The sequence below is a fragment of the Vipera ursinii genome, assembly GCF_947247035.1.
Source record: "Vipera ursinii genome assembly, chromosome: 15".
In the NCBI taxonomy this organism is placed as follows: domain Eukaryota; kingdom Metazoa; phylum Chordata; class Lepidosauria; order Squamata; family Viperidae; genus Vipera; species Vipera ursinii.
In genome coordinates this window covers 4630251-4656001 of record NC_139528.1, presented here as the reverse complement: position 1 = coordinate 4656001, position 25751 = coordinate 4630251, and the positions used below count along the sequence as shown (strand labels likewise).

At 47.8% G+C, this 25751-nt stretch overlaps 1 protein-coding gene across 1 annotated transcript; it reads right to left on the bottom strand.

Annotated features, from left to right (window-relative positions):
• Positions 1-1501: 1501 nt before the first annotated feature.
• CDC42EP2 (CDC42 effector protein 2) lies at positions 1502-16753 on the bottom strand. The gene is made up of 3 exons (XM_083374036.1): positions 16653-16753; positions 6995-7224; positions 1502-6086 (listed from the first exon to the last, which is right to left on the bottom strand). Exon 3 carries the CDS (start codon positions 6073-6075, stop codon positions 5389-5391), a length of 687 nt encoding a protein of 228 aa, XP_083230162.1. The 5' UTR covers positions 6076-6086; positions 6995-7224; positions 16653-16753; the 3' UTR covers positions 1502-5388.
• Positions 16754-25751: the final 8998 nt, after the last annotated feature.

Sequence of the window (25751 nt, the reverse complement as noted above, 5' to 3'; positions counted from 1 at the left end):
CGCTCTTAAGCAGTTTACAGAGTCGGCATATATTGCCCCTAACAATCTGGATCCTCGTTGTACCAATCTCGGAAGGATGGAAGGCTGAGACAACTTTGGAGCCGTTCAGGATCAAACTCCCAGCAGTGGGCAGAGCTAGCCTGCAGTACTGCCTTCTAACCACTGCACCACCATGGTTCATAAGGATTAGAGTCATCCACATGTATTTTAACATTTTTCTTTAAACAAACCAAGGAATCTAGAATAGAATGGAATAGAATCTGGAAGGGACCTTGGAGGTCTTCTAGTCCAGCCCCCTGCTCAAGCAGGAGAACCTATACCATCTCAAGACAGGCGATTATCCAGTCTCTTCTTAAAAATCTCCAGTGATGGAGCACCCACGATTTCTTGTGGCAAGCTGTTCCACTGGTTAAATGTCCTCACTGTCAGGAAGTTTCTCCTTAATTCCAGGTTGCTTCTCTCTTTGATCAGTTTCCAACCATTGTTTCTCGTCCTTCCCTCTGGTGCTTTGGAGAATAACGTGACCCCCTCCTCTTCTTTGTGGCAGCTCCTCAGATACTGGAATGCTGCTATCATGTCTCCCCTATTTCTTCTTTTCTTTAGACTAGCCAAACCCAAGTCCCGCAGCCGTTCTTCGTACGTTTTGGTCTCCGGGCCTTTGATCATCTTAGCTGCTCTTCTCTGAATTTTTTCTCAAACTTTCAACATCTTTTTTTGTGATATGGTGATCAAAATTGGCTGTAGTATTCCAGGCGTGGTCTCATTAGGGTTTTATAAAGCGGTACTAATACTAATACTAATACTAATGCGGTGGCTCAGTGGGTTAGGACGCTGAGCTTGTCGATCAGAAGGTCGGCAGTTTGGCGGGTCGAATCCCGAGTGCCGCGTAACAGAGTGAGCGCCTGTTACTCGTCCCAGCTTCTGCCAACCTAGCAGTTCGAAAGCACGTAAAAATGCAAGTAGGAAAATAGGGACCGCTACGGTGGGAAGGTAACAGCGTTCCGTGCGCCTTTGGCGTCCAGTCATGCCGGCCACATGACCACGGAGAAGTCCTCGGACAAGCGCCGGCTCTTCGGCTTTGAAACGGAGATGAGCACCGGCCCCTAGAGTCGGAAACGACTAGCACGCGTGTGCGGGGGAACCTTTACCTTTACCTTACTAATACTTTGCATGATCTTGATTCTATGCGGCTGTTTATACAACCCAGGATTGTATTAGCTTTTTTGGCTGCTGCCGCACAGGGCTGGCTCTACTTGAATGGTAAGAAATGCTGTTGGGGCCTTCAGCCCCAAATCACTCACTTGTCTACCCACAACCAGGGCTTTTTTTCTCATAGAATGCTCAGAACAGAGTTCCGGCACCTTTTTTGGATGGAACCTTGTAGGGTAGGCAAGGCGGGTTGTATAACATGTGTGAGTTCCGGCACCTTTTTCTTTTACAAAAAAAGCAGCACCCACAACAATCATCACCCCAAAACAAAAGCACACCGCATTTGCACAGCTCGTTTTACCACTTCCATTTTAATTTATGCTTTTATTAACTTTTTACAAGATCTGTTAGTGATTAATGGAGTAGAATGGCAGGATATAAATCAAATTAAAAAAAGAACACCTCATGACAGGCATGTCGGCACAATGTACTTCATAGTACTAGCAGCAAAAACAGTGGCCAACTGTTTTATAAACCAATAGCTATCGTATCTAATAGCTATTAGTATAGTCACCATTCCTAAAGTTGAAACTAAATTTAAATATGTACACAATCTGCTAAGCCAGAATTTAACTATTGTTTATTGCAAAAAAAAAAACACCATACCATAAACCAAGATTTTCAACCTACAACGGTTGGGTTCACACAGACTATGCTAAATTCAAACACTTGTACCTTAAACAGGAGTTGGACTAGATCAGCGTTGCTCCAACTTCAAATTTTCCAGATGGGTGGACTTCAATTCCCAGAATTCCACTGGCTGGGGAATTCTGGGAGCTTGACGTCCAGCTGGAAACACCTGGGAATTGAAGTCCATGCAGCTTAAGGTTGCCAACTTCAAGAACCATTGAACCAGACTGGATGCGATAGGAGGGCTTCGTGTAGTGTAAATGCGTGACAGAAAAGGTTGTGTGCGCCTTGCAGAGAAGGAAAAAGAACAGATGAATAACAGTGATTGTATGATTGCATTCTTTTTATACCCAGTTTGCACGCCCACAATCTGCAACTTTCTAAATTGACGCAAATATTACAAAAATCCAGAAAGATTCCTTCACCAAACCAACTTAGAATGTGCCTCTAGCCACTTTTCTTGGAAAAATTGGGGAGGCAGAAACCGTTTCGCTGCTGGTGCTATTTTGGCATCTTAAGCAGCTTCTGGGTTGCTTTTTCCCCTTCTATCATGTGGCAATGGCGCCCCGACGATTTTGCTGGAATTTGCAAAATAAATAAATAAAATAAAATAAAAGGCAGAGGCGTGGTGGAGACACCCCGCTTCGTTTGTGGCTGGGCTGGGAAGAGAACTGGGCACATACTGGGCAGGTCTTGAGTCTTGGGTGTGAAGGTTAAGGTGGAGAGGAGTAAATTAAAATTCGTGGAAATTACTCAAAAGAGAAACTAGAAGGTATGCTTGCAATTTGAAAAGCCTGCCTGTGGGCACACTCACAAAATGTCTGCGACCAGGTGTGGTAAAGCGCTCGTTGATCAGCGGCTCACGAAGCTCCCCACCCAGGCGTCCTCCCACCATCCCAGTGGGGCCTGAAGCTGGTGCTTAGCTATGCCAAAATAATAAGCTAATCAGCTAATTAATAGAAGGATTTATGCTGAGGAGACACACGGGGAAAGGAAACTCAAGGCATCAGGCAGTACAAAAATGACCGGCAACAAAAGAAAAAAAAAATTCAAACACGGATTTTGATCCGTGTAGTAATCCCGGTTCAGGGACTTTATTCAACCATCGAAACGCAAAACATAAATTGAAACGCCTGGTGCTCTGGAGCCAAAAGGTTGCCAAACTCCACCCTGGTTTGGCCCATCCGGGACGTGAAATGAAAAGAAAAAATTAGGAGACCCAGAGAAAAACTTCTTCAGATAGCAAGAGACGAACGGTGGAACTCTTTCCTCCCAAGATTATTTCAGGCAAGGTGGAAAGGCTGCCTTCACACGCCGCCGTGCTAAACTGCAGCCGATTTTGGCTCTGGGTGGCACAGACTCAACCGTTGCAAATGGCAAAATGAAGACACGACGGAGTGCCACTAATTGCAGCCCGTCGGTGATTAAACAAACCATAATTCATTCAAACTCGAGCTAAACTGGTCTAAAGCCGCTCCTGGCTTAAGCAGAGGATAGCTTTGCGAAACTCCCCTTTTGCTAATTTTTTTTTATAAAACTGAAAAACAAGGAAAGCGAAACCAGTCCCGTCCGTGACAGCTTGGGAAAAAAAACTATAGATGTGTGACTGTGGCAACACACAACCGTTGCTGCGTTTTTATCCTTTTTTTTCTCCCCAACCGAACAATACACCAGCTGCCCTAGGGGAAACAGCGGGGGCTGAAAAAGAAAAAGAGGGCGCCCAGAAATTAATTGGGAACATTAAAATCACCAATGCTCCTTTCCCCCCACCCCCAAATAAATTTCGAAACGTGGATACAGAGCAGCTTTGCCCTTTCCAAATTAGGAGAATTTTGCTTTGGGGTTTGAAAGCAAAGTCAGCAGACCGCGCTGTTGGGCAACGTTGGAGAGCCTGGATTAGGCACCGCAGGAAGATCACAATAAATCTCGGGACCGATTTAAGAGGCCCTGTTGAATTATTTTCCCAGCCGTTAGACACGGGCTGAGATAGCAGGATTTCAAATATCAACACACAGCCTCTCTGCATCTCGCAAGGACTGGCAGCCTTACGCGAGGGAGATGGGTGATCTCTGAGCGAAAACAGCTTTCACAACAACAGATGGACAGGATAAAAGGAGTGTGAAGACACCCACTAAGGGACAAAGTGTCCCTTTGTTGGCTGAAGGAGGGATTATTTGTGCTACTCTGGAAAACACGCTCCACAAATCGTTCTAGGCTATCCTGGACATGGAGGCAGATGTAGGATAAAACCCGTTCGCCAAGCTCTTGGGAGCGGAGGAAATAAAAGACGCGAGAAAATAAACGGGAACGCCCCCCAACTGTCCATTTTAGTGTCATCTCGTCCGTATCCAGAGAAAAGTGGTGTTTTTCTGACCTGGGGTGCAACAATCACCCCCAATTTCAGCAGAAATCTTGCCTTGGCACAAAGAGACCGCCTACGATCCGCTTGTACTTAATTCAGACATACGGGGAAGATTGTGGCTTTGCCAAGGATTACATCGTTTCCCGTCAAAAATTCACAATTTGGCAGGCCCAAGGGGACGCTTGGAAAATTGGGAGCATCTGTTAGGCATCCTTGGATGCTGTGCAGCCAGAAATTGTGCAAGCTACATTTTTTTGGCTTTGTGCATTGTGAAACCCGAGCCTTCCTCTACTACCCCAACTGAGTGATGTGGCCCTTCGTTCTTATCAAAACAGCTGAAATTTAGCCCCATTCTGACTTTTGTTTGCGTTGCAACACAGACGGCCTCTTGGTACGTCACACCCGCGCAGGGGTGTTTCCAAGGCAGATTAACAACCCATGGCAACTAAGCCAACCCTAACCTAATTCCCACCTACCCCGTTGCACAAAAGAAAAGTACAATCAAACACAAGTATTGGCTGCTCCAATTCTGTTTGCCCCGGTCCGCCTTCTTCCTTTAGTCAAGGGCGATATGTCAATAATTTGGAATTTTTGATGCAAGTTGAGTTAGCGTAGGCTAGTGAGGAAGAAGGAACGTGTTTCCAGGCCTGGTGGAACGGCAGACTACATCTCCCATGCTCCTCCTCCTCCTCCTCCAGCAAGCCTGAAGGAGGGCAAGAGAGCGCTTTAGCCGAAGGCTGTTGCAAAAGGTGGAAGCCTCAGCATCAAGGCGTAGTGATCCACGAAGCCTCAAAGTTAGCTAATGGAAAGCCCACCATTCATACTTGCACCCCCTCAGTGATCAAGAAGGAACATGTTTCCAGGCCTGGTGGAACTACATCTCCCATGCTCCTCTTCCTCCTCCTCCTCTTCCAGCACACCAATGCTGTAGGAGGGCAAGAAAGCTGTTTAGCAGAAGGCGGTTGCCCAGGGTAGAAATCTCAACACCAGGAGCTGCGATGCGCAAAAGTTAAGTTGAACGGAGAGGTTGGGAGCAAGGGTGCCGTTCCTAAGTTGCACCCCTCCTCAGATGTACCCACAGGTCCTCAACTTCCACTTCACAGAGCCCAAAGAACAACAACAACAACAACAACACCCTTCTTCTACAAATGGCCTTGTTTGAGGAGTCCTTTCGGCAGGCCAAAGCCTCATGTCGGAATCTCCTGCCCGGCCACCTCCAAAGTCTGGTGCTTCTCCATCACTCCCAGAACGTCATCCAAGATGGAGGGTCCCAAATCGACGTGAAGGGAGAGCAAGGACCCGGCGTGGGACAGGAAGGGCTCGTCTCTTCTCTTCCCCTCGGCAAAGCCGTTCAGAGGGGCAGGGGGCTTGGGCTCCTCCAGGGCTTCCGAAGCCCAACCGTTGTTGGCCAGAGGTCGAGCCTGGGCCTCCGTCAGCGGAGCGGCATGGTCTCTGTCATCCAAGTGAAGACGGGGCGGCTTGGGTGGGGCTTGGGCGGCAGGCAAGGTCAGCGCCTGCAGGCCGCCGATGAGCGGCAGGGAGATGGCGTTCTTGAGCAGCGGCGAAGGGATGTCCAAGGAGAGGGGCTCGTATCCCGAGATGGTCGAAGTCCGCGCGAACTCGAACGGCACCACGTAGCGTCTCTTCCCGTCGGCGTCCAGCTTCTCCGACCCGGGCAGGAGATGGAACTTGCCTTGAAGGAAAGAAATGTCTCCGAACATGTCGTTCTCCCCCTGACTCCCGATATGGATGGTGTGCCGGAAATCTCCCAGCGGAGGGCTGATCATCTCGGAGGAGAGGATGTCGCGCAGCTTCTCCTTTTTCCCGCGCCGGCTTCCTCGCTTCAGGTAGATGGGCACTTTGGTGGTGGCCATCTTGCCCAAGACTAGAAAGGGGGAAGAGAAGGAATTGAGGGTTCAATGGGGTCAGGTTGGACCTTCCGAAGCACATCGAGTGGGCGGTGGGACGTGCAAAGGCGAGCAATATCGGTCCCGACTGGTCTCCTCCACGTTTGGGTTTCACGGTTAAGGTTCCAAGCTAGAAACCAGGAGACGGTGAGTTCTAGTCCCGCCTTAGGCATGAAAGCCAGCTGGGTGATTGAGGGTGAATCACCCGCAGAGGGTGAATTCTAGTCCCACATTAAAACCATCCAGGTGACTTTGGATCAATCACCAGGAGACTGGGAATTCTAGTCCCGCCTCAGGCATGAAAGCCAGCTGGGTGATTGGGGGCGAATCACCAGGAGGGTGAATTCTAGTCCCACATTAAAACCATCCAGGTGACTTTGGATCAATCACCAGGAGACTGGGAATTCTAGTCCCGCCTCAGGCATGAAAGCCAGCTGGGTGATTGGGGGCGAATCACCAGGAGGGTGAATTCTAGTCCCACTTATAGACATTAAAACCATCCAGGTGACTTTGGATCAATCACCAGGGGACTGGGAATTCTAGTCCCGCCTTAGGCATGAAAGCCAGCTGGGTGATTGGGGGCGAATCACCAGGAGAGGGTGAATTCTAGTGCCATCTTAGGCATGAAAGCAGACTGGGTGATTTCTTAGGCCAATCACCAGGAGACTGGGAATTCTAGTCCCGCCTTAGGCATGAAAGCCAGCTGGGTGACTTTGGGCCAGTCACTCTTTCTCAGCCCAACTCACCTCACAGGGCTGTTGTTGTGGGTAAAATAGGAGGAGGAGGAGGAGGACGGTGTGCTGGATAGTTTTGCCACCTTGACTCATTTGTAAAAACAATAAAGGCAGGATATAAATAAATAAAGTAAAAATGAGAGCAAGCTGACCTCGGGAAGACCGATTCCCCCAAATCTGCTCAGCACAGAGGGTCTTCCGTGGATCCCCCCCCCTTTGGTGTCAGGCTTTGAAGATGCCCTCGCCTTGTAGATCCCAAGTGCTCAGCAGGAACGTGTGAGCATCATTCTGATCTTCTGCGGATCAATCACGCCTGTTCTCGTGTTCAAAAGGAAAGTGAACCTGGCAGGATTTCAGCCGAGTCCCATCCACATAAGGGGAACTGGGGAAAAAAACGAAATTAAAATGATCTGTTTCTGAAAGCTCAATTTGCGAGCACCCCAGGGGGAAGGGAAATTGGTCGTTAAAACAGCCCAGTCATTAAATAAGGCATCCCATTAAGTAAAGGTAAAGCTTCCCCCGCACGTGCGTGCTAGTCATTTCTGACTCTAGGGGCCGGTGCTCATCTCCGTTTCAAAGCCGAAGAGCCACGCTTGTCCGAGGACGTCTCCGTGGTCATGTGGCCGGCATGACTAGACGCCAAAGGCGCACGGAACGCTGTTACCTTCCCACCGTAGCGGTCCCTATTTTTCTACTTGCATTTTTACGTGCTTTCGAACTGCTAGGTTGGCAGAAGCTGGGACGCGTAACAGGCGCTCACTCTGCTACGCGGCACTCGGGATTCGACCCGCCAAACTGCCGACCTTCTGATCGACAAGCTCAGCGTCCTAACCCACTGAGCCACCGCGTCCCATTAAGTAAACAAATAGATAAATCATGCAGCCAATTTTTATCTTTTTTTTTCATTGTGGTCGTTAAGCGAGGCATCACAGGAGTGCAACTGGCCATTTTCCTTGCTGGCTTCGTCTGTCAGAAGCCAGCTGGGAAGGTCACAGATGATAATCGCAGGTGCTGCAACGGTCACAAGCCCGAGAACCAGTCCCGAGAAGCAATTTTTTTTCAGCGCCGCTGCAACTTGGAACGGTCGCTGTTAAACAAACGGTCGTAAGTCGAGGACTACCTGTATTTTTGCTGCAAATTATAGCAACCCAGAGGAATAACAAAAACAATGATTGTTTTGTACTCGGCTATAAAAACCTTCAGGTGACCTGTCCAGTCCCATTTCTCCACCCCCCACCTCCCCTTGCTCGATTTAAGCTGCGTTAAGTTCTTAACCCATCTGTTAACCGAGATAATTACGGGTTTTGTTTTTCTGGAATTATCATTAGGGTTGACTCAGCTCTGAAACTTCCTGGGTGGTCCAGGGCGGCCACCATCCTTCACAACATCCCTTGCCCCTTAGCCCGCCTCGCAGGCTTGTTGGAAGGAGTCTGCCTGGATTGCTAGTATCTAAAATATTAAAAAGGGCAAAGGTTCCCCAACACTGCTTCCAGTTTGCTGGAAGTTGTTAAAGAAGAGACTGGACAACCATTTGTCTGAAATGGTCTAGGGCAGAAGTAGGCAACCTCGGCTCTTTTATGACTCATGGACTTCAACTCCCAGAATTCCTGAGCTAGCATGGCTCAGGAATTCTGGGAGTTGAAGTCCATGAGTCATAAAAGAGCCGAGGTTGCCTACCCCTGGTCTAGGGGTTTCCTGCCCGAGCAGGGGGTTGGACTAGATGACCCTCTAGGGTCCCTTCCAACTCTGTTATTCTGTTAAATCCCCTCAGCTGGCCCGTTTGATGGAAAACAATCATCTACTGACTGATTGCTGACTGCCAAGCCCTTATTGGACTTATGATTTACGATTTTGATGACTAGACAGCATAGATTACAAAACAACAACAACACAAGAGATCTGTGTTGTAAAAGTTAAGGACAAAGTACTCATAATCAGTTCTAACTGCTGTAAATCAGATCAAAAGTTACTTCTTTCTACCTCTTGCGCTTCAACCTTTCCTTTTGATTACTTTTCCTTTTTATATGTAAAGATATGCGTACACACACACACACACACACACACACGCTGCAAGAGTTGTTAAATGTGAAAAACGGATCATAAGTCACTTTATCCGGCACCGTTAACTTGGAACGGTCATTGAATGAACTGTTGTAAAGTCGAGGACTACCTGTATACACGTACGTACGTGTCTGTGTGTGTGTGTGTGTGTGTGTGTGTGTGTGTGTGTGTATGTGGTCTGTTGTTTGTACACAAACAGAAGCTAGTGACCCCTGTGCTTTTAGGTTAAAAGTTCACGGAAGCTTTTAATTAAACCTTTTAATTAAAGGTAATTAAAGCCTTCTCTTGTTTCCTGAAGAAGAGGCCTTTCCTTCACCTAATAAGGCCCAGGTTTGAAAGCCACCATGGCTGAAATTATCATTATAACCTTGCTGCTCAGCACCAACAGGATGCACCCTCCCATTATTCTCCTGGGGGAGGCTGGGGCCCAGGGCTGCATTTACTGGGCATGTGCAAAGGGCCCCAGCCCGGGTCCAGCTGGTCACTTCTGCAGTTCTGTAAAGGTAAAGGTTCCCCCGCACACGCGTGCTAGTCGTTTCCGACTCTAGGGGCCGGTGCTCATCTCCGTTTCAAAGCCAAAGAGCCAGCGCTTGTCCGAGGACGTCTCCGTGGTCATGTGGTCGGCATGACTAGACGCCAAAGGCGCACGGAACGCTGTTACCTTCCCACCGGAGTGGTCCCTATTTTTCTACTTGCATTTTTACGTGCTTTCGAACTGCTAGGTTGGCAGAAGCTGGGACGAGTAACAGGCGCTCACTCTGCTACGCGGCACTCGGGATTCGACCCGCCAAACTGCCGACCGTCTGATCGACAAGCTCAGCGTCCTAAGCCACCGTGTTCTGCTTGCCCAACACCAATTTTTCTCAATTTTTGGCCACCTTAAGATGGGTGGTTTTCAATTCCCAGAATTCCCCAACCAGCCTTCCCTCCCCTCTCATCCTCTTTCCTTCCTCCCATCTTTTATTTTTCCCCCTTTATCTTCCTTCCTTCTCTCCTTTCCTCTTACTTACCATCCTTCCGCCCATCCATCTTTACTGCTTCCTTCCTTTTATCTCTTCTTCTCACCTTCTCTCCCTTCCATCTTTTTTCCCTTCCTTTTATATCTTCTTTCTTTCCTTCCTTCTCTCCCTTCTTCCATCTTTATTTCCTTTATCTTCCTTCGTTCTCTCCTTTCCCTCTTTCTTTTTCCTTCTTTTTTCTCTTCTCCTTTCCTTCCTTCCCTCTTTATTTTCTTCCTTCCTTTAATCTTCTTTCCTTCCTTCTCTTCTCCTCCTTTCCTTCCCTCCTTCCCTTGTTCTCTTCTCTCCTTCCTTCCATCTTTTTCCCCCTTCCTTTAATCTTCTTCCCTTCCTTCTCTTCTTCTCCTTTCCTTCCCTTCCTCCCTTCTTCTCTTCTCTTCTTCCTTCCATCTTTTTCCCCTTCCTTTAATCTTCTTTCCTTCCTTCTCCTCCTTTCCTTCACTCCCTCCCTTTTTCTCCTCTCTCCTTCCTTCCATCTTTTTTCCCCTTCCTTTAATCTTCTTTCCTTCCTTCTCCTCCTTTCCTTCCCTCCCTCCCTTGTTCTCTTCTCTCCTTCCTTCCATCTTTTTTCCCCTTCCTTTAATCTTCTTTCCTTCCTTTTATATCTTCTTTCCTTCCTTCTCTCCCTTCTCCTCTCCTTCCTTCCATCTTTATTATTTCCTTTATCTTCCTTCCTTCTCTCCTTTCCATCTTTATTTTTCCTTCTTTCTCTTCTTCTCCTTTCCTTCCCTCCCTCCCTCCCTTGTTCTCTTCTCTCCTTCCTTCCATCTTTTTTCCCCTTCCTTTAATCTTTCCTTCCTTCTCTTCTTTCCTTCCTTCCCTCCCTCCCTTTTTCCCCTCCTTCCCTCCTTCTCCCATTTTCCTTATTTCCGTCCAACTCTTTCTATTCCTTCCTGCCCTCCCACCTTCCCTCCCTCTCGCCAATCTCCTTCCTCCCATCCCTCTCTATTTCCTCACTCCCTTCTTCTCTGACCTCTCCCCCACAGCCAATATTCAGATTAGAACCGTTTATTTGCGGCCACGGAACAATGATTTCTTGCTTAAGAAAGCAAAGGATGCCGCTCTCCAGTTCCCAAGAAGCCGTAACCAGGAATCCGGGCCAAACTGGAACCAGCCCAGGCGCTCTGCCAACCCCACCAGCGTGCCAGGTTAATCTTTCTAGCCCTTGCCGTGTGATTCGGAGGCACACCCAAAGTTTTTACAGCAAAACCAACTCAGTCTTCCTGATCTGACCCAGGTTACGGCCTTACAGATGGAGAGCAAAGAGACGGGTTTTTTCCACTGCTGTTATTTATTTTTTATTTTTTTAATTTTAATTCCGTTTATATCCCGCCCTTCTCCGAAGACTCAGGGCGGCTTACAAGCTTAGCAGTAGCCTTCATTCTATGTATATGCCTGCTTGTTAGGGCTTTCACACACACACACCCCAAGCGGCATTATTACAAAGTCAGCTTAATTGCCCCCAACAATCTGGGTCCTCATTTTACCGACCTCGGAAGGATGGAAGGCTGAGTCAACCTTGAGCCTGGTGGGACTCGAACCTGCACTAATTGCAGGTAGCTGGTGTTACTTAAGGAGGCGTTAGCCCACTGCTCCACCAAGGCTCTATATAGGCAGACCTCGAATTACGGCCGTAATTAAGCCAGGAATTATGGTCATTAAGTCACTGCAGTCATTAAGTGGATCACCATGTCACCAGGCCTGGTTTTTTTTGGGGGGGTGTGTGTTTGCATTTCTTGTGGGTTTTTGTTAAGTGAATCCATTCTACCCAATGGGCTTTTTTGTCTGGAAACCAGAACCTCAAAAATCGGGGCCATGTGACCCCAGGATGTTGCAAATAAGTTGGAAGGGACCTTGGAGGTCATCTAGTCCAACCCACTACTCAAGCAGGAAACCCTACACCATTTCAGACAAACGGCTGTCCGGTCTCTTCTTAAAAACTTCCAGTGTTGGAGCAGCCACAGCTGCTGGTGGCAAGTTATTTCACTGGTTAATTGTTCTAAATGGCCGTCCCCAACATTCGTTTAGCAACTGCTCGGGGTTACAATGGCACCAAAACAAGTGACCTGCAACCGGTCCTCCCACTTACGACCATTTGCAGCATTCCCCATAGTCAGGTGATCAAAATCCAGCGACTTGGCAACTGCCCTGTAATTTATGACGGCTGTGATCGCCTTTTTCAGCTTCTAACAAGCAATGGGGAAAAGCAGATTCACTTAAGGACCACCTGGTTCATTTAACAACGGCAATATGATTTGCTTAGCAACAGTGGCAAAAAAGCAAGGTTGTAAAATCAGGTCGCAATTCACATAACCATCTTAAACAACCTTGCTTAGCCATGGAAATTCTGGTCCCAATTCATAAGTCGGTCGTAAGTTGAGGACTTCCTGTATATGAATGAACGGGCAAAAGCTCAACTCAACTTTTCAATCGTGAACTTTCTGGCTAGATGCTGGCCAAGTGTGGGAAGTAGCTTTTTAAAGCCCTCCTCTTAAAAACCTCATCCCACCAATATACAAACCACAATTCTACATAATCCCCAACTGACGGATTAATAGAGGCCTCTGAGCTAAACCAGGAAGCATATGTTTATACTAAATATATACACAACTTTGTGTCTTAAACAAACCTCCCGGGCCGCCTCAGCAAAACCAGTCACACAACATGAAAACTTTGCATAGCTGACTTTCCCCCAAAGCTGTGAGCACAGCCGGGACCGCAGCTAAACATGGTTTTAATTATATTTCCCTAGCTCAAAACTTTTAAAGACTTTCTAAATCCCCGTTTCGGCAGCTTCCTCCTAAAGTCCGCATTTGAAATGACAAGCCCGGAATTCACGGCTGTTTTGATCGCTAAGCCACAAACTGGGGTTGAACAAACCAGAATCAAAACTTTGTGCAACGGGCAGAACTTAACTCTTGGCGAGGATCGGCGTTGAGGGTGTTCAACTAAAACAATCAAAATGCGTCAAAATTGGCGATTGCGTTAAAAGAAATTGTCCCCTCCTCGTTGCAGAGTAAGGATGTCAGCCAACTAAACCTGGTTAATGCTTTAAACCGCCTCGTTTTACAGCCCTGCAGCCACATAAGGATAATCCAGCCCACCCCTTTTAAGATCTTATCCCTATTAAGTCCTGAGCACGGATCCGCCCAGCTCTTCTGCAAACTCACCCGCGGCCAGCTCTGGAAAAAACAAACCCACCTCATTTCTGTATCCATTTATATACAAGTGGGTGCCTGTGTGTGTGTGTATACAGCATGCGTACATGTGTGTTATGTGTGTGCAGATATACACTTTCTTTTGAGAGCAAGCGACAGTCTCATTTTTAATAACGTGGGCCGACAGTAAACAAAAAATGACAATCAAGGTTATCTTATCATTTTAAGATCTTCAACTAATACTGCATCCAGTTTTGGTTGCCATATTACAAAAAGATATCGACCCCTCTGCAAAGAATGCAAAGAAGAGTAAGAAAAATGAGGAGGAGGCTGTATAAGCTGAAACATATGCAGGAATTAAGTAAGCCTAGTCTAGTTAAAGGGACGCGGTGGTGGCTCAGTGGGTTAGGACGCTGAGCTTGTGGATCAGAAGGTCGGCAGTTTGGCGGGTCGAATCCCGAGTGCCGCGTAGCAGAGTGAGCGCCTGTTACGCGTCCCAGCTTCTGCCAACCTAGCAGTTCGAAAGCACATAAAAACGCAAGTAGAAAAATAGGGACCGCTCCGGTGGGAAGGTAACAGCGTTCCGTGCGCCTTTGGCGTCCAGTCATGCCGGCCACATGACCACGGAGACGTCCTCGGACAAGCGCCGGCTCTTCGGCTTGGAAACGGAGATGAGCACCGGCCCCTAGAGTCGGAAACGACTAGCACGCGTGTGCGGGGGAACCTTTACCTTTAACTAGTCTAGTTAAAAGAAGGAGTAAAGCGACGTGATAGAAGTCTTCCAATATTTGAGGGGCTGCCACAAAGAAGAGGGGGGGTCAACCTGTTCTCCAAAGCACCAGAAGGCAAGACAAGAAACAACGGATGGAAACTAATCAAGGAGAGAAGCAGACCAGAACTAAGGAGAAATTTCCTAACGGGGAGAACAATTAACCAGGGGAACAGCTTGCCACCAGAGGTTGTGGGTGCTCCATCACTGGAGGCTTTTAAGAAGAGACTGGACAACCATTTGTCTGAAATGGTATAAGGTCTCCTGTTTGAGCAGGGGGTTGGACTAGATGACCTCCAAGGTCCCTACCAGCTCTGTTATTCTGTTAAATCCCCCAAGCCTGGCTTAATTGCAACTCAAGCTAGTTTAATCTAGGATGGGGCGTTTAAACTGCAAAGCTGCCCCCCCCCCGTATTATAAGAGAGAAAGAGCTTTGCAGAAGCACAATGGGAATGTTCTGCATGGAATGGGAACGTTTGCCAAGGAAAGGGGTCCTCGTTGACCACGGAGTTGGGAAGGGGGGGGCAGCGCAGGATGAGAGATGAGGAAGGGGTGCTCTCCTCCTGCCCCCCCCCCCACTCACAGGCATGACGTCGTGGTGTTCTTGGGAAGAGGGTCAAGCCGCTCACACGCGAGTGTGTGTGTGTGTGTGTGTTACACGATTTGGCCCAGCCGTGTTTGGAGAGATCAGAGGCGGCTTTAGCAGACTCCACCCTTGTTGCGCAAGGCTCCACATTACAGCATCTGCACAACATCCCACCCCCCTCCAAAAAAAAAAAAAAAAGCAGAGCTGTCAGTTTGCACGTCCCAAATATAGCGAGGGGTGTAAAGCACAGCTTGCAAACTAGACAGCCTGCTTTTTTTTTCCCTGTGCTTTTTAGCACAAGCATTGTTTTCGCTCAAAAAGGTTGGACAGTTGCGCCTGTTAAAGCTTTCCAGAGTCTTCCTGCACTGCAGAGGAAAGAAAATAAAAATAAAAATAAAAAAATCGGCCCCCACGTTGGTTCAGGGGCTGAAAGGGGAGGAGGTGGCCAAAGGGAAGCATTTTATTTTATTTTTTGCAAAATGCAATAGGTAAGAAAGGGAAGGAAGGAAAAAAAAACACAAAACACAGTATTTTGGACTTTTAACTTAGAATATTTTCTCCCATCGGATCTCTCCTCTGTGGGTGCCAGACTACAATTCCCAGGATGAGCAAGATTTAAAAGAGGGGTGTTGTTCAAAAAGTTGGACCAGGCCGATTCAGAACACGAACACACACACACACACACACACACACTTTTCTCTTCCAACTTGCACCCACTGGGACACGCAGCCATCACAAGGACCCCCCTCCCTATAATATCTAAGGCTTTGAAAAAGAGGCCAGCTTGAATCATTTGGGAAAAGAATGGAAGAGGGAGGACCAGGAGAAGCCCACCAATGGCTCTTTTTAAGCCCTTAATGGAGCCTCCAGGTCCAGGAGCAGTCTATCCTGGGAAAAGCAAACCACCCAAGTAATCGAGAGCCGTGGAAAAAAAAAGGGGGGGGGGTTATTCAGAGAGGGTACTTTGAAGGGAGACCTTTCCTGCAAGGGTAAAATTGAAACCCCCTAGCAAGCCCATCCCCACCCCAAAATTTGGAGGAGTAACCCCGATTGTCCGCTGTTTGACAGGGAAAGGACACACGGAGGGGGGGAGGGGGAAGAAGGGGGGAGTTTGTGGGAACGCCCCAGGCCCATTCGCAAAACACCCGGCTGGGTTCACACGACCCTCTTTAAGCCAGGATTCCCACCGCAAAACCGACCCCCCACAGCAGCTCCCTTATACTGGGCCAATTCTGCAGCAAGGGGAGTAACTGCGGTTCCTCCAAGAAGCCACTTAACCAGGGTTAAACCAAGATTCATTCAACTTGGCTAAGGGGATGATGGCCTTCCAAGGGGGGGGGGCTTCTCGGTTTTCTGAACGTGTGTGTGTCTGTGTGTGTGTGTGTGTCTGTGTGTGTTTGTTTGCATTTAAGGAGCGCTGCCCAGGCCGAACCGTTTGGAAAGAAAGAAACAACTTGCGGAAACGGATCGCAAGTAAAAAAAATATATATTACAACACAACAGAAAGTACGCCAGGAACGGAGAAAAAAAACACGCGGAAAAAAAAAACCACAGCCCGAGCAAACTTTGAATCATGGTTAGCACGTGGGGGGGGGAGCTCCCAGGTTTGTCACACACCCGGCTCCCCCCCCCCCGAGAAATTTAAATCGCACATTGTTTGAATTAAGCTGGGGAAAAAATCCGCCTGGATACTTTTGGGAAGCGTCCCAGAAGCAACAAAACCAAACCAAAACGCGCGTTTCGTTCCCTTCCCGACAGGCAGGCAGGCGAGGAACCGACGCGTTTCTTCCTCGCGCGTTCACACGTTCGCGCTCCGCGGGAAACGTGGGAACGGGTGTCCGAAGCGCCCGAATTAGGAAAAGGTGAAGGCGTCGGGAGCGCTTTCTCTACCTCTCAGGCCCCAAATCGGGAGAAGGGCGGTATATAATATAATCCAATAAAATAAGTAAATAAATAAATAAATAAAAAATCAATCGGGAAGACCGACGTAAACATTTGCCAGGTTTCCTGCCTGAGCGGCAGGGTGGGCTAGAAGACCTCTGAGGTCCCTTCCCACTCTTGTTACTCTGTAAATCGGACGATCCGAGCCTGAGCAAAGGAAGCCAGGTTTTTTGTTTGGGGGGGGGAAGAGAGAGAGAGAAAAAAAGAGGAATAAAGAAAGAAAAACGAGGGAAAAAACACGAATTTGCACGCATTTGTTCCCTTCGAAAGACCTACCCGGCGCCGAGGGTCCCAGCAAGCGGAGGACACGGAAACGAGCCCCTTTCCCACGACCAATTCCGAGCAGACAGATTAAAAGCTTGGCCGGCCAGCGCTCGCCACCCCTGAAGCCCCGCCCCGCGCGCAGCCCAGCCAATCCGAGCTGGCTGCGATAAAAATCTGGACCGCCTCTTCAAGCCCCGCCCCCCGCCGATGCTTTCCACCTTGGAAAACTTTCTTGAGAAACTAAATCGTGCTCAAAGGTTGGTTCAATCGTGGTTTATTCAAGGGGGGGGGCGCGCTCCCCCTTGACTAAACACGGTTTGCGAATCAAGGACTGTGACTAAACCCAAACCGCACAGGACAGTTTCACTTCCCACAGGGTGCAAAGCCAACTGTCCCTATCCTAGTTAACCGTAAGCCATGGTTTATGATTTAACTCTGATGTGTGTGAAGACACAGCCTAGAATTTTCCCAATCGTTTTTCCGGGGCTGCTGTCTTTGTGGGTCCCCTAGGGTATTTCTGTTCCAGGATTTAGAGCAGGGGTCTTCAAACGTGGCCCTTTGATGACTTGTGGACTTCAACTCCCAGAATTCCTCAGCCAGGCACGCTGGTTGAGGAATTCTGGGAGTTGAAGTCCACAAGTCATAAAAGGGCCAAGTTTTGAAGACCCCTGATTTAGAGTTTTATTTTTTATTTTTATTAAAGAGTTTTACAAAAACAAGATTTTACAATATATCCCCCAAATCCCCCCCACGACAAACCCGCCCACTTCCCCCCCCACCTTCCCAGAGCTAAATACAGGATTATAGTTAGAATCATCATATTCTAAATAAAAATTATGCATAATATACAATTAACCAAATTCATAATGTGCTTTAACTCTCCTTTAACATAACTACCTACAAAGTACCAATATTTAGTACTTTAGAGTTTTAAAGGAATGAAAAAAAGAGAGGAGGTCATAGAATCATAGAGCCGGGAGAGACCCTTAGAGGTCTTCTAGTCCACCCACCCACCCCCGCACAAAGACGGGAGGCCGTATACCATCCCTTATCCCAAATGGTTGCCTGGCATGTCGTTCCAGCGTTCAAGTGAAATGTACCCTTGGGGAAATCTTAGATTTATTACTCTAATCACCCTTTAAACACCAAATTGGGTTAACCACGGTTTGATATTCCATCTTAGACCTCAATTCTTGGCTAAGCCAGGAGGAGAACGCGATGCTTCTCAAAGGTAGCTCTGTTCACCGGCCTTCCAACGCTCTGCAGGTTGAAAAACGAATCCCACTTTGCAAAAAAGGAATGCCCCTGCCATGAATTTTAGGGTTGAGTCAAAGCCCCTCGGAAAAATGTGCAGTTTCAGGACCGACGGATGCTTGTTTGTCTCCTAAATTCCTTTTTTGCAGGTGTCTGTGCAAGCGTTCAAAGGGTTTTTTTTTTTTTGAGAAGTGGTACTCTGTTATTATCCATTTAAGTCCTCAGTGCTGGGGAAGAAATAAAACGCCGGGTTCAAAAGTGAGAGATTTCCAAATTTAAGCCGCGCTTTGGGTGGCCGTGGAGAGCTTAAACATTTAATTCTTGCTTGGGTGATCCTGCAGGGTTGTTGTAATCATTAAAAGGCAATTAAGGGATCTAGGCAGAATTCTTGGGGTTTTAAAAGGGGAAGAGACTTTCCTCCAATTGCATTTCCACATGTGGCTATTTGCAACTTTGGAAGCATTAGGTCAGGGGTCTTCCAATTTGGCCCTTTTATGACTTGTGGACTTTAACACCCAGAATTCCTCAGCCAGGCATGCGTGCCTGGCAGAGGAATTCTGGGAGTTGAAGTCCACAAGTCATAAAAGGGCCAAGTTGGAAGATCCCTACATTAAGGGGGGGGGGGAATATATAAAAGTAACATCCCTATGGACCCCAAGTGGAAAATAAACAAACTCAGGAATCTGTTTTGAGGAAATGCCTTTGCTGGATCAGCTAAAAATTTACAGTGTCAAGATTTCAAGGAGGGTATGGGTGTTGGGAGTCACGCAAGCCGTCCTCGACTTACGACCGCAGTCAAGCCCAACATTTCTGTTGCGAAAAGTGAATCTGGCTTCCCCAATCTGACTTGACTTGTCAGAAGGCCGCAAAAGGGGATCACGCGACTCCAAGGACACTGCGGCCCGTCGTAAATACGAGTCAGTTGCTCATTGTCCAGATTTTGATCAAGTGACCCTGGATAGGCTGCCGGGTGAAAAACGGTCGTAAGTCCCTTTTTTTACGTGCTGTTGTAACTTTGAACAGTCACTAAATGAAATTGTTGTAAGAATGTATTCTGAGCCACCTGGCAAGATGGCCAGGCTGAAATTAAATCCAGCTTTTTCAGGAGGGGGGGGGAGGAATTGATTCTGCTGAAGGCAGCCCTTTGCCTTTACCATTTTCCCACCCATTTACCTAAATAAAGGGGATTTTTTTTAAAAAAATTACAGGCTGCAAGACGGGGAGTGAATCAGGGAAGTTCTTATAGTCTCTAAAGCACGTGGGAGAGGAGAATTGGTTGAAAATCCCCCATGTTGCAAAATCTTGCATTGAATTCATCCTTGGCAGCTGCTGAAAGATTGGCACTTTCGATTTCTCTCTCCTGAAAATGGGTCTGTAAATTTTGCATCATGCAAAGGACATTTCCCCCACCACCACTCCGGAAAAAAAACCCAATCTGAATTTCTAGCATCATAAAGCAAAGTTTAAAGTGGGGTTTCCCAGCCTCAGCAACTTTCAGTCTGGTGGACTTCAACTCCCAGGATTCCCCAGATAGCCTGCTTTAAGACGGGCGGACTTCAACTCCCAGAATCCCCCAGCCAGCATGCTTTAAGACGGGCGGACTTCAACTCCCAGAATACCCCAGATAGCCTGCTTTAAGACGGGCGGACTTCCAACTCCCAGAATACCCCAGGCAGCATGCTTTATGGACTTCAACGTCCAAGCTGGGAATTCTGGGAGTTGAAGTCCACCTACTTTGAAATTGCTAAGTTGAAAAACTCTCTTTATAGTGCTGCCAACTTTCCGAAACATTCATTCCCAATTCAGAGAAAGTCAATATATGTGGGGAAGCTGCAGTTCGTGGCCAAACATCCGTGTCCCGTGGCTGATCTTCCCCCCTCCCTGTTCTTAGTATTTCAATATTTTTCTTTCTCATAGCAACAGTTGTTAACAGCTAAAATGCACTCTGCCTCCTGAGGATAATTAGACTTCTGAACTTACTAACTGTATCCCGGCTAAGAGGTCAAAGCAAGCGATGAGCGCTGGAAAGATTGCACGCAGGTAGTCCTCAAGTTACGGCCACCTGTTTGCCAACTCTTCCCAGTTACAACCTTATAGGTAGTCCTCGATTTACAACAGTTCATTTAGGGACTGTCTGAAGTTACAACGGCACTGGAAAAAGTGGGTTATGACCGTTTTTCGCTTACGATCCCCATGGTCACCTGATCCAAATTCAGACGCTTGGCGACTGACTCGTATTTATGACGGTCGCAGCGTCCTGGGGTCACGTGATCCGTTTTTGCGACCTTCTGACAAGCAAAGTCACTTAACAACCCTGTTATTAGCTTAATAAGTGCAATGATTCGCGTATGAGCTGCGGAAAGGGAGGTCGTAAAAACAGGGCAAAACTCACTTAAATGTCTCACTTAGCGACATATATTTTGGACTCAATTGTGGTCGTAACTTAAGGACTACCTGTATGGGAAAAAACTTAACTTTGGACTGGTCTTCGTGCTCAGGAGTGTTGAGCGGACCCACAATCGCGTGCACAAAATCCAGGCGCTTGGCAACCAGTGTGCGTTTGTGATAGTTGCCGTGTCCTGGGATCACCGTTTGTGACTTTCCTAGCCAGCTTCTGACGGGGAATAAAGCGGATTCGCTTAAAGACCAGGCGATTTGGCTAACAGATGCAGCGATCGCTTAACCGTTGTTGCAAAACAAGTTGTAAAATTGGACACAAGTCAACACCGCCTTCCTCAGCAATGGAAATTCTGATCTGTGCTCTGGTCGTAAGCTGAGGACTACCGGCACTTGGTATTCATCTTGAGCCCCAAATCTGTTTTGTTGGGTCTTTTTCCCCCCAAACCGTTTCCTTCCTTTGCAAAAGAGGCTTCTGGTTTTCTGCCTCATTCCCGAGGGATGCTGGAGGATCTCCAAGGACCGCACAGATTTAAGCCTTGACAGGGCCCAGCCTGGCTGCTGATTTATTTAACAGCAGCACCAGAAAGAATTCGGATTGAAGGGTGGGGGAGGAGGGGGGCAGAGCCATCTAAGGAACAGCAGGGCTTTTTCACACACACACACACACACACACACACACACAGGTTTGAGTCATTTAATCCCCCCTCCCTCCCCCCTCCCTGCAGAACTGCAAGGCCATGAGAATTTTGCAAGCATTCACTTCCGGTTAAGGTTTTCTGCAAAATTACCCCCTCTCTTGCAGTTATTCCAGTCTTTCTCCCAAATTTCACTGACCCTTTCCCCCCCATCGTCCTTCAGATGAATTTCTGCGGCATAAATTTTGGGAATGTGTGTTGGCCCACAGCCTGCAGAGCTGCGTCCGAGAGCTTTCCTTATCTGAGCGTGTCAGATTAAGTGATATATTTGCAGAAGCTGTTTTGTGTGTGTGTGTGTGTGTCTTTGTGTGTGTGTGTGTGTGTGTGTGTGTGAGAGAGAGAGAGAGAGAGAGAGAGAGAGAGAGAGAGAGAGAGAGAGAGGGAGGAAATAATCTTCCTTTGAATGCCGTCCAAATTCTAGATTTTGCAGATTATCTGACGGGCTGGGGAGGAGAGCAAACTAAGAAAATTAGAGGAAGCTTCTTAAAAACTAAGAGAGAACGCTAAAAAGTCCGAGCTGGGTCCTCTTAGGAAATAAAAACATTGTGGGGGACTGAAGATTTGAGCAGGGATTATAGACAGAAGCCCCTTGGATCATATTCCAGGCGAGCAGATGACCCTGGCGATAAGGTGGTTTCCTTCTAGGACGGAATTTCAAGGTGCGGAAAGGAGACCACCAGGAGATCGCCCAGCCAGCTGTGGACTACGCTGGGAAGCAGCTGAAAACACGTCCCTGGCGCGGCTAGTTGCTTCCAGATTGCAAGTAGTCCCCAACATACAACCACATTGAGAGTCCAAAATTTCCGTCGCTGAGTGAGTTTTGGCCCGTTTTACGACCTTTTTCACCATGGTTGCTAAAAGGGAATTGCTGCAGTTGCTGTTAGTAACGTGGTTGTTAAGCGTGGAATTTGGCTTCCCCCTCGACTTTTTTAAGAAGAGACTGGACAGCCGTTTGCCTGAAATGGTCTAGGGCAGGGGTAGGCAACCTCGGCTCTTTTATGACTCATGGACTTCAACTCCCAGAATTCCTGAGTCAGCATAGCTGACTCAGGAATTCTGGGAGTTGAAGTCCATGAGTCATAAAAGAGCCGAGGTTGCCTACCCCTGGTCTAGGGTTTCCTGCCTGAGCAGGGGGTTGGACTAGATGACCTCTAAGGTCCCATTTCTATGTTGTTGTTATTATTATTTATTATTATTATTATTATTATTATTATTATTATTATTATTATTATTATTATTATTATTATTATTCCTTGTCAGGAAGTCGCAAAAGGGGATCACGTGTGACCGTCATATTTATAAGTCAGTGGCCAAGCGCCGGAATTTTGATCCATGTGATCCATGGGGATGCTGCAAGCCTGAAAAACGGATGGCCAAGTCTCTTTTTTGTTGCAACTTCGGTCAGTAACCGAATCGCTGTAAGTCGAGAACCTTTTTTTTTCTAACCTCTGTACACACACACGCGCGGAGCCTTTAAGCAAAAACACATTTCCTGCACTTACCGTCTTTCTGCAGAAATGCCATTTCACGGGAAAACCTTGGCAAGGAAAAAGATGCTTTTTGATTTTCTCTTCGGCCAGGATGAGTCCCGGGTGGGCTGGGCTGAGCTTTTTTTTTTTTTTTTTTTTTTTGGGAGGGTGAAGGGGAAGAAATATTCAGGCTGGGCTGACCTTCGCCCTGCAGATTAAGGCCGGCTGACTTCTGATGTGTCTCTCTCCTCGATATGACTTCAAGATTTTGGCATTTGCAGCAGGAAAAAGAGTGCATTTTCTGGGCTGGAGAGAAAGCATTTGCCAAGGGTCCCTGCGTCACTGGAGGAAAGAGCCATGCGCTCACTGGAGGGAAAATAAATAAATCAATCCAGAAATCTTGCAAATTAGATCAGGAGAAACAAAGGAATTGAATAAGTCCCCCCCCCTTCATCTCCTGTTTTCCTGGGTATTATCAGGGGGGGGCGGGGGGAAACTTCACGCCCAGATTTGGGACTGGAAATTCCATTTTCTAGATACACGGAGGGGTCAGTTAACCGGGAAAACAGAGAACAGGGTTGGGACCTTGGAGGTCTTCTAGTCCACCCCCTTGCTCGAGAGCAGAAGAGGAGATCTGGGATGGTGGGGGGTGGTGTGTGTGTCTCCAGACCTGGCTTAGCAATTGAAATTTGACTCTCAGTTGCGCTCATAACTTGAGGACTAGCAGCACGGAAAGTCCAGGCCAGCCAGCAACTGTTTTTGTGTCCCAGATTTCTCCTAGGTTGGGCCCAGCCTTCTAAATTGCTAAGCACATTGGTTTGTGCTTAAATTGTAAGCCGCCCTGAGTCTTCGGAGAAGGGCGGGATATAAGTGGGATTAAAAATAAATAAATAAATAAATACTGCTAGTCCTCGGCTTACGACCACAACCGAGCCCAAAACTTAGGTCGCCGAGTGAGAGATTTGTTAAGTGAGCTCTGCCCCAGTCTACGACGTCTCTTAGCCACCTTTGTGACGTGAATCGCTGCAGTTGTTCGGTTAGCAACACGGTTGTTAAGCGAATCCGGCTTCCCCATTGACTTGGCTTGCCAGAAAGTCCCCAAAGGGGATCACGTGACCCACCCCCCCGCGGGTCGCTGCGATGGTCGTAAGTATGAGTCAGCTGCCAAGCGCCTGAACTTTGATGGCGTGGCCATGGGGAGCCTGCCACGGGCGTGAAGTATGGAAAAATGGTCAAACGTGGCTTTTTTTCCCAGTGCCGTCGCAACTTTGAACGGTCGCTAAATGAACTGCTGTAAGCTGAGGACTGTCTGCACGGGCCGTTTGCACGAAAGGGAGAGCAAGATCCGAATCTATCCAAGCCACGTTAGAGCTTGAGGCCCGGCGGGAACGCAGCTGTTTTGCCAGAGGTTGGCTGCGCTCCGGCCTCAAGTGGCTGTTTGGCAATCGTAAAGAAATTCACGTAAAGCCGTCTTGGGCCGGAGAAGGAAAGATGACTCCGGCCGAAAGGAATTTGAGGGAGGGAGAGAAAGGAGAGAGAAGGAGAGAGAGAGGAGAGAAAAAGAGGAGAGACGAGAAAGAGAGAGGAGAAGAGAGAGGAGAGAAAAAAGAAAGAGAGAAGAGAGAGAAAGGAGAGGAAAAAGAAAGAGAAGAGAAAGGAGGAGAGGAGAGAGAGAGGAGTGAAGAGAGAAAGAGAAGAGAGAGAGAAAGGAGAGAGGAAAAAAGAGAAGAGAAAGGAGGAGAGGAGGAGAGGAGGGAGTGAAGAGAGAAGAGGAGAGGGAGTGAAGAGAGAAAAAAGAAAGAGAAAGAGGAGAGAGACAAAGGAGAGAGGAAAAAGAAAGAGAAGAGAAAGGAGGAGAGGAGGGAGTGAAGAGAGAAGAGGAGAGAGGGAGTGAAGAGAGAAAAAAGAGAAGAGAGAGGGAGTGAAGAGAGAAAAAAGAAAGAGAAGAGAGGAGAGAAGAGAGGGAAAGGAGAGAGGAAAAAGAAAGAGAGGAGAGGAGAGGGAGTGAAGAGAGAAGAGGAGAGAGGGAGTGAAGAGAGAAAAAAGAAAGAGAAGAGAGAAGAGAGAGGGAATGGAGAGAGGAAAAAGAAAGAGAAGAGAAAGGAGGAGAGGAGAGAGGGAGTGAAGAGAGAAGAAAGAGAAAGAGAAAAGAAAGGAAGAGAACAGAGAGCAGAGAGGAGGACAGAAAGGGGGGGAAGCTCCTCCAGGTGAGGCGGCGCCACGGAAGGCCACTGCTCTGCGCAGATGTTGGGAGGACGCAGCTTTCGCACCCGTGCCCGGAAGCCTGGGGAGGGCAGGGTCAGAGGATCGGGCGTCAGGAGCCCTAGCCAAGGAAATGGGGGCCTCGGCTTGGAAGTGTCTTCCTGTTCCCACCCTTCCTTCCCTTTTTCTTCTCTGTGCTCTTTCCTTCCTTTCGTCATTTCCCTCCTTCCCTCTCTTTTCCTTCTCTTTCTGCGTCTTTTCCTTCCTTCTTTTCCTCTCCTGCCTTCCCTCTTCCCCTTCATTTTTCTTTCTCCGCGTCTTTCCCTTCCCTTCCTTTTTTCCTCTGGGCATTTTTCTTCTCTTTCCCTCCCTCCATTCTCCCTTGTGTCCATCCCCCTTTCCTCTTTCATCCCTTCCGCCTCTTTCCCCCTTCTCTTTCCCTCTTTGGCTTAACGATGGCATCATTCGCTTCATCCCCAACAGCCCTGGTGGGAAAAAGGTCGCAAAACGGGGCACTCAGCCATCTCTGGGCTTAGCAGCGGAAAACTTGGGACTCAACTGGAGCTGGAAGTCGAGAACTTCCTGTCTGTCGAGGAGAGAAAAATCTCATTTTCTACCCCGACCTAAAAAAAAAAAAAGTCTTCGCCCATCCTTCGACGCCGCCTTGCCCGCCGCCGCCGCAAAACGCAACGCAAGGACTGGCGCTCGCCGGTTTGCCAAAGGGAGCGAATTTATTCGTGACGGGGAAGGAAATAAAATGTAAGACTTCTCACCAAGTTTCCAAAGCCGCGTCTATGACGCCAAGGCGCCTTTTGAATTGCTTCTAGTAAACGTTCGTCGTGTGGACTTTTCCCGGTCGAAAATTAAAAACAAAACAAAACAAAACAAAAAAACAACACAAAAAACTCGCTGAACATCGGAGCCTTCGATCTGAGCGCCAGATCCCTATTAAGATGAACAGGGGGTTGGACTAGATGACCTCCAAGGTCCCTTCCAACTTTATTATTATTATTATTATTACTATTATTACTATTATTATTATTATTATTATTGCTAATGCTACTGCTAAGCTTGTAAGCCGCCCTGAGTCT

Coding starts and splice junctions, on each gene's coding strand:
- CDC42EP2 (XM_083374036.1), bottom strand. CDS start 6,075: ATGGCCACCACCAAAGTGCCCATCTACCTGAAGCGAGGAAGCCGGCGC.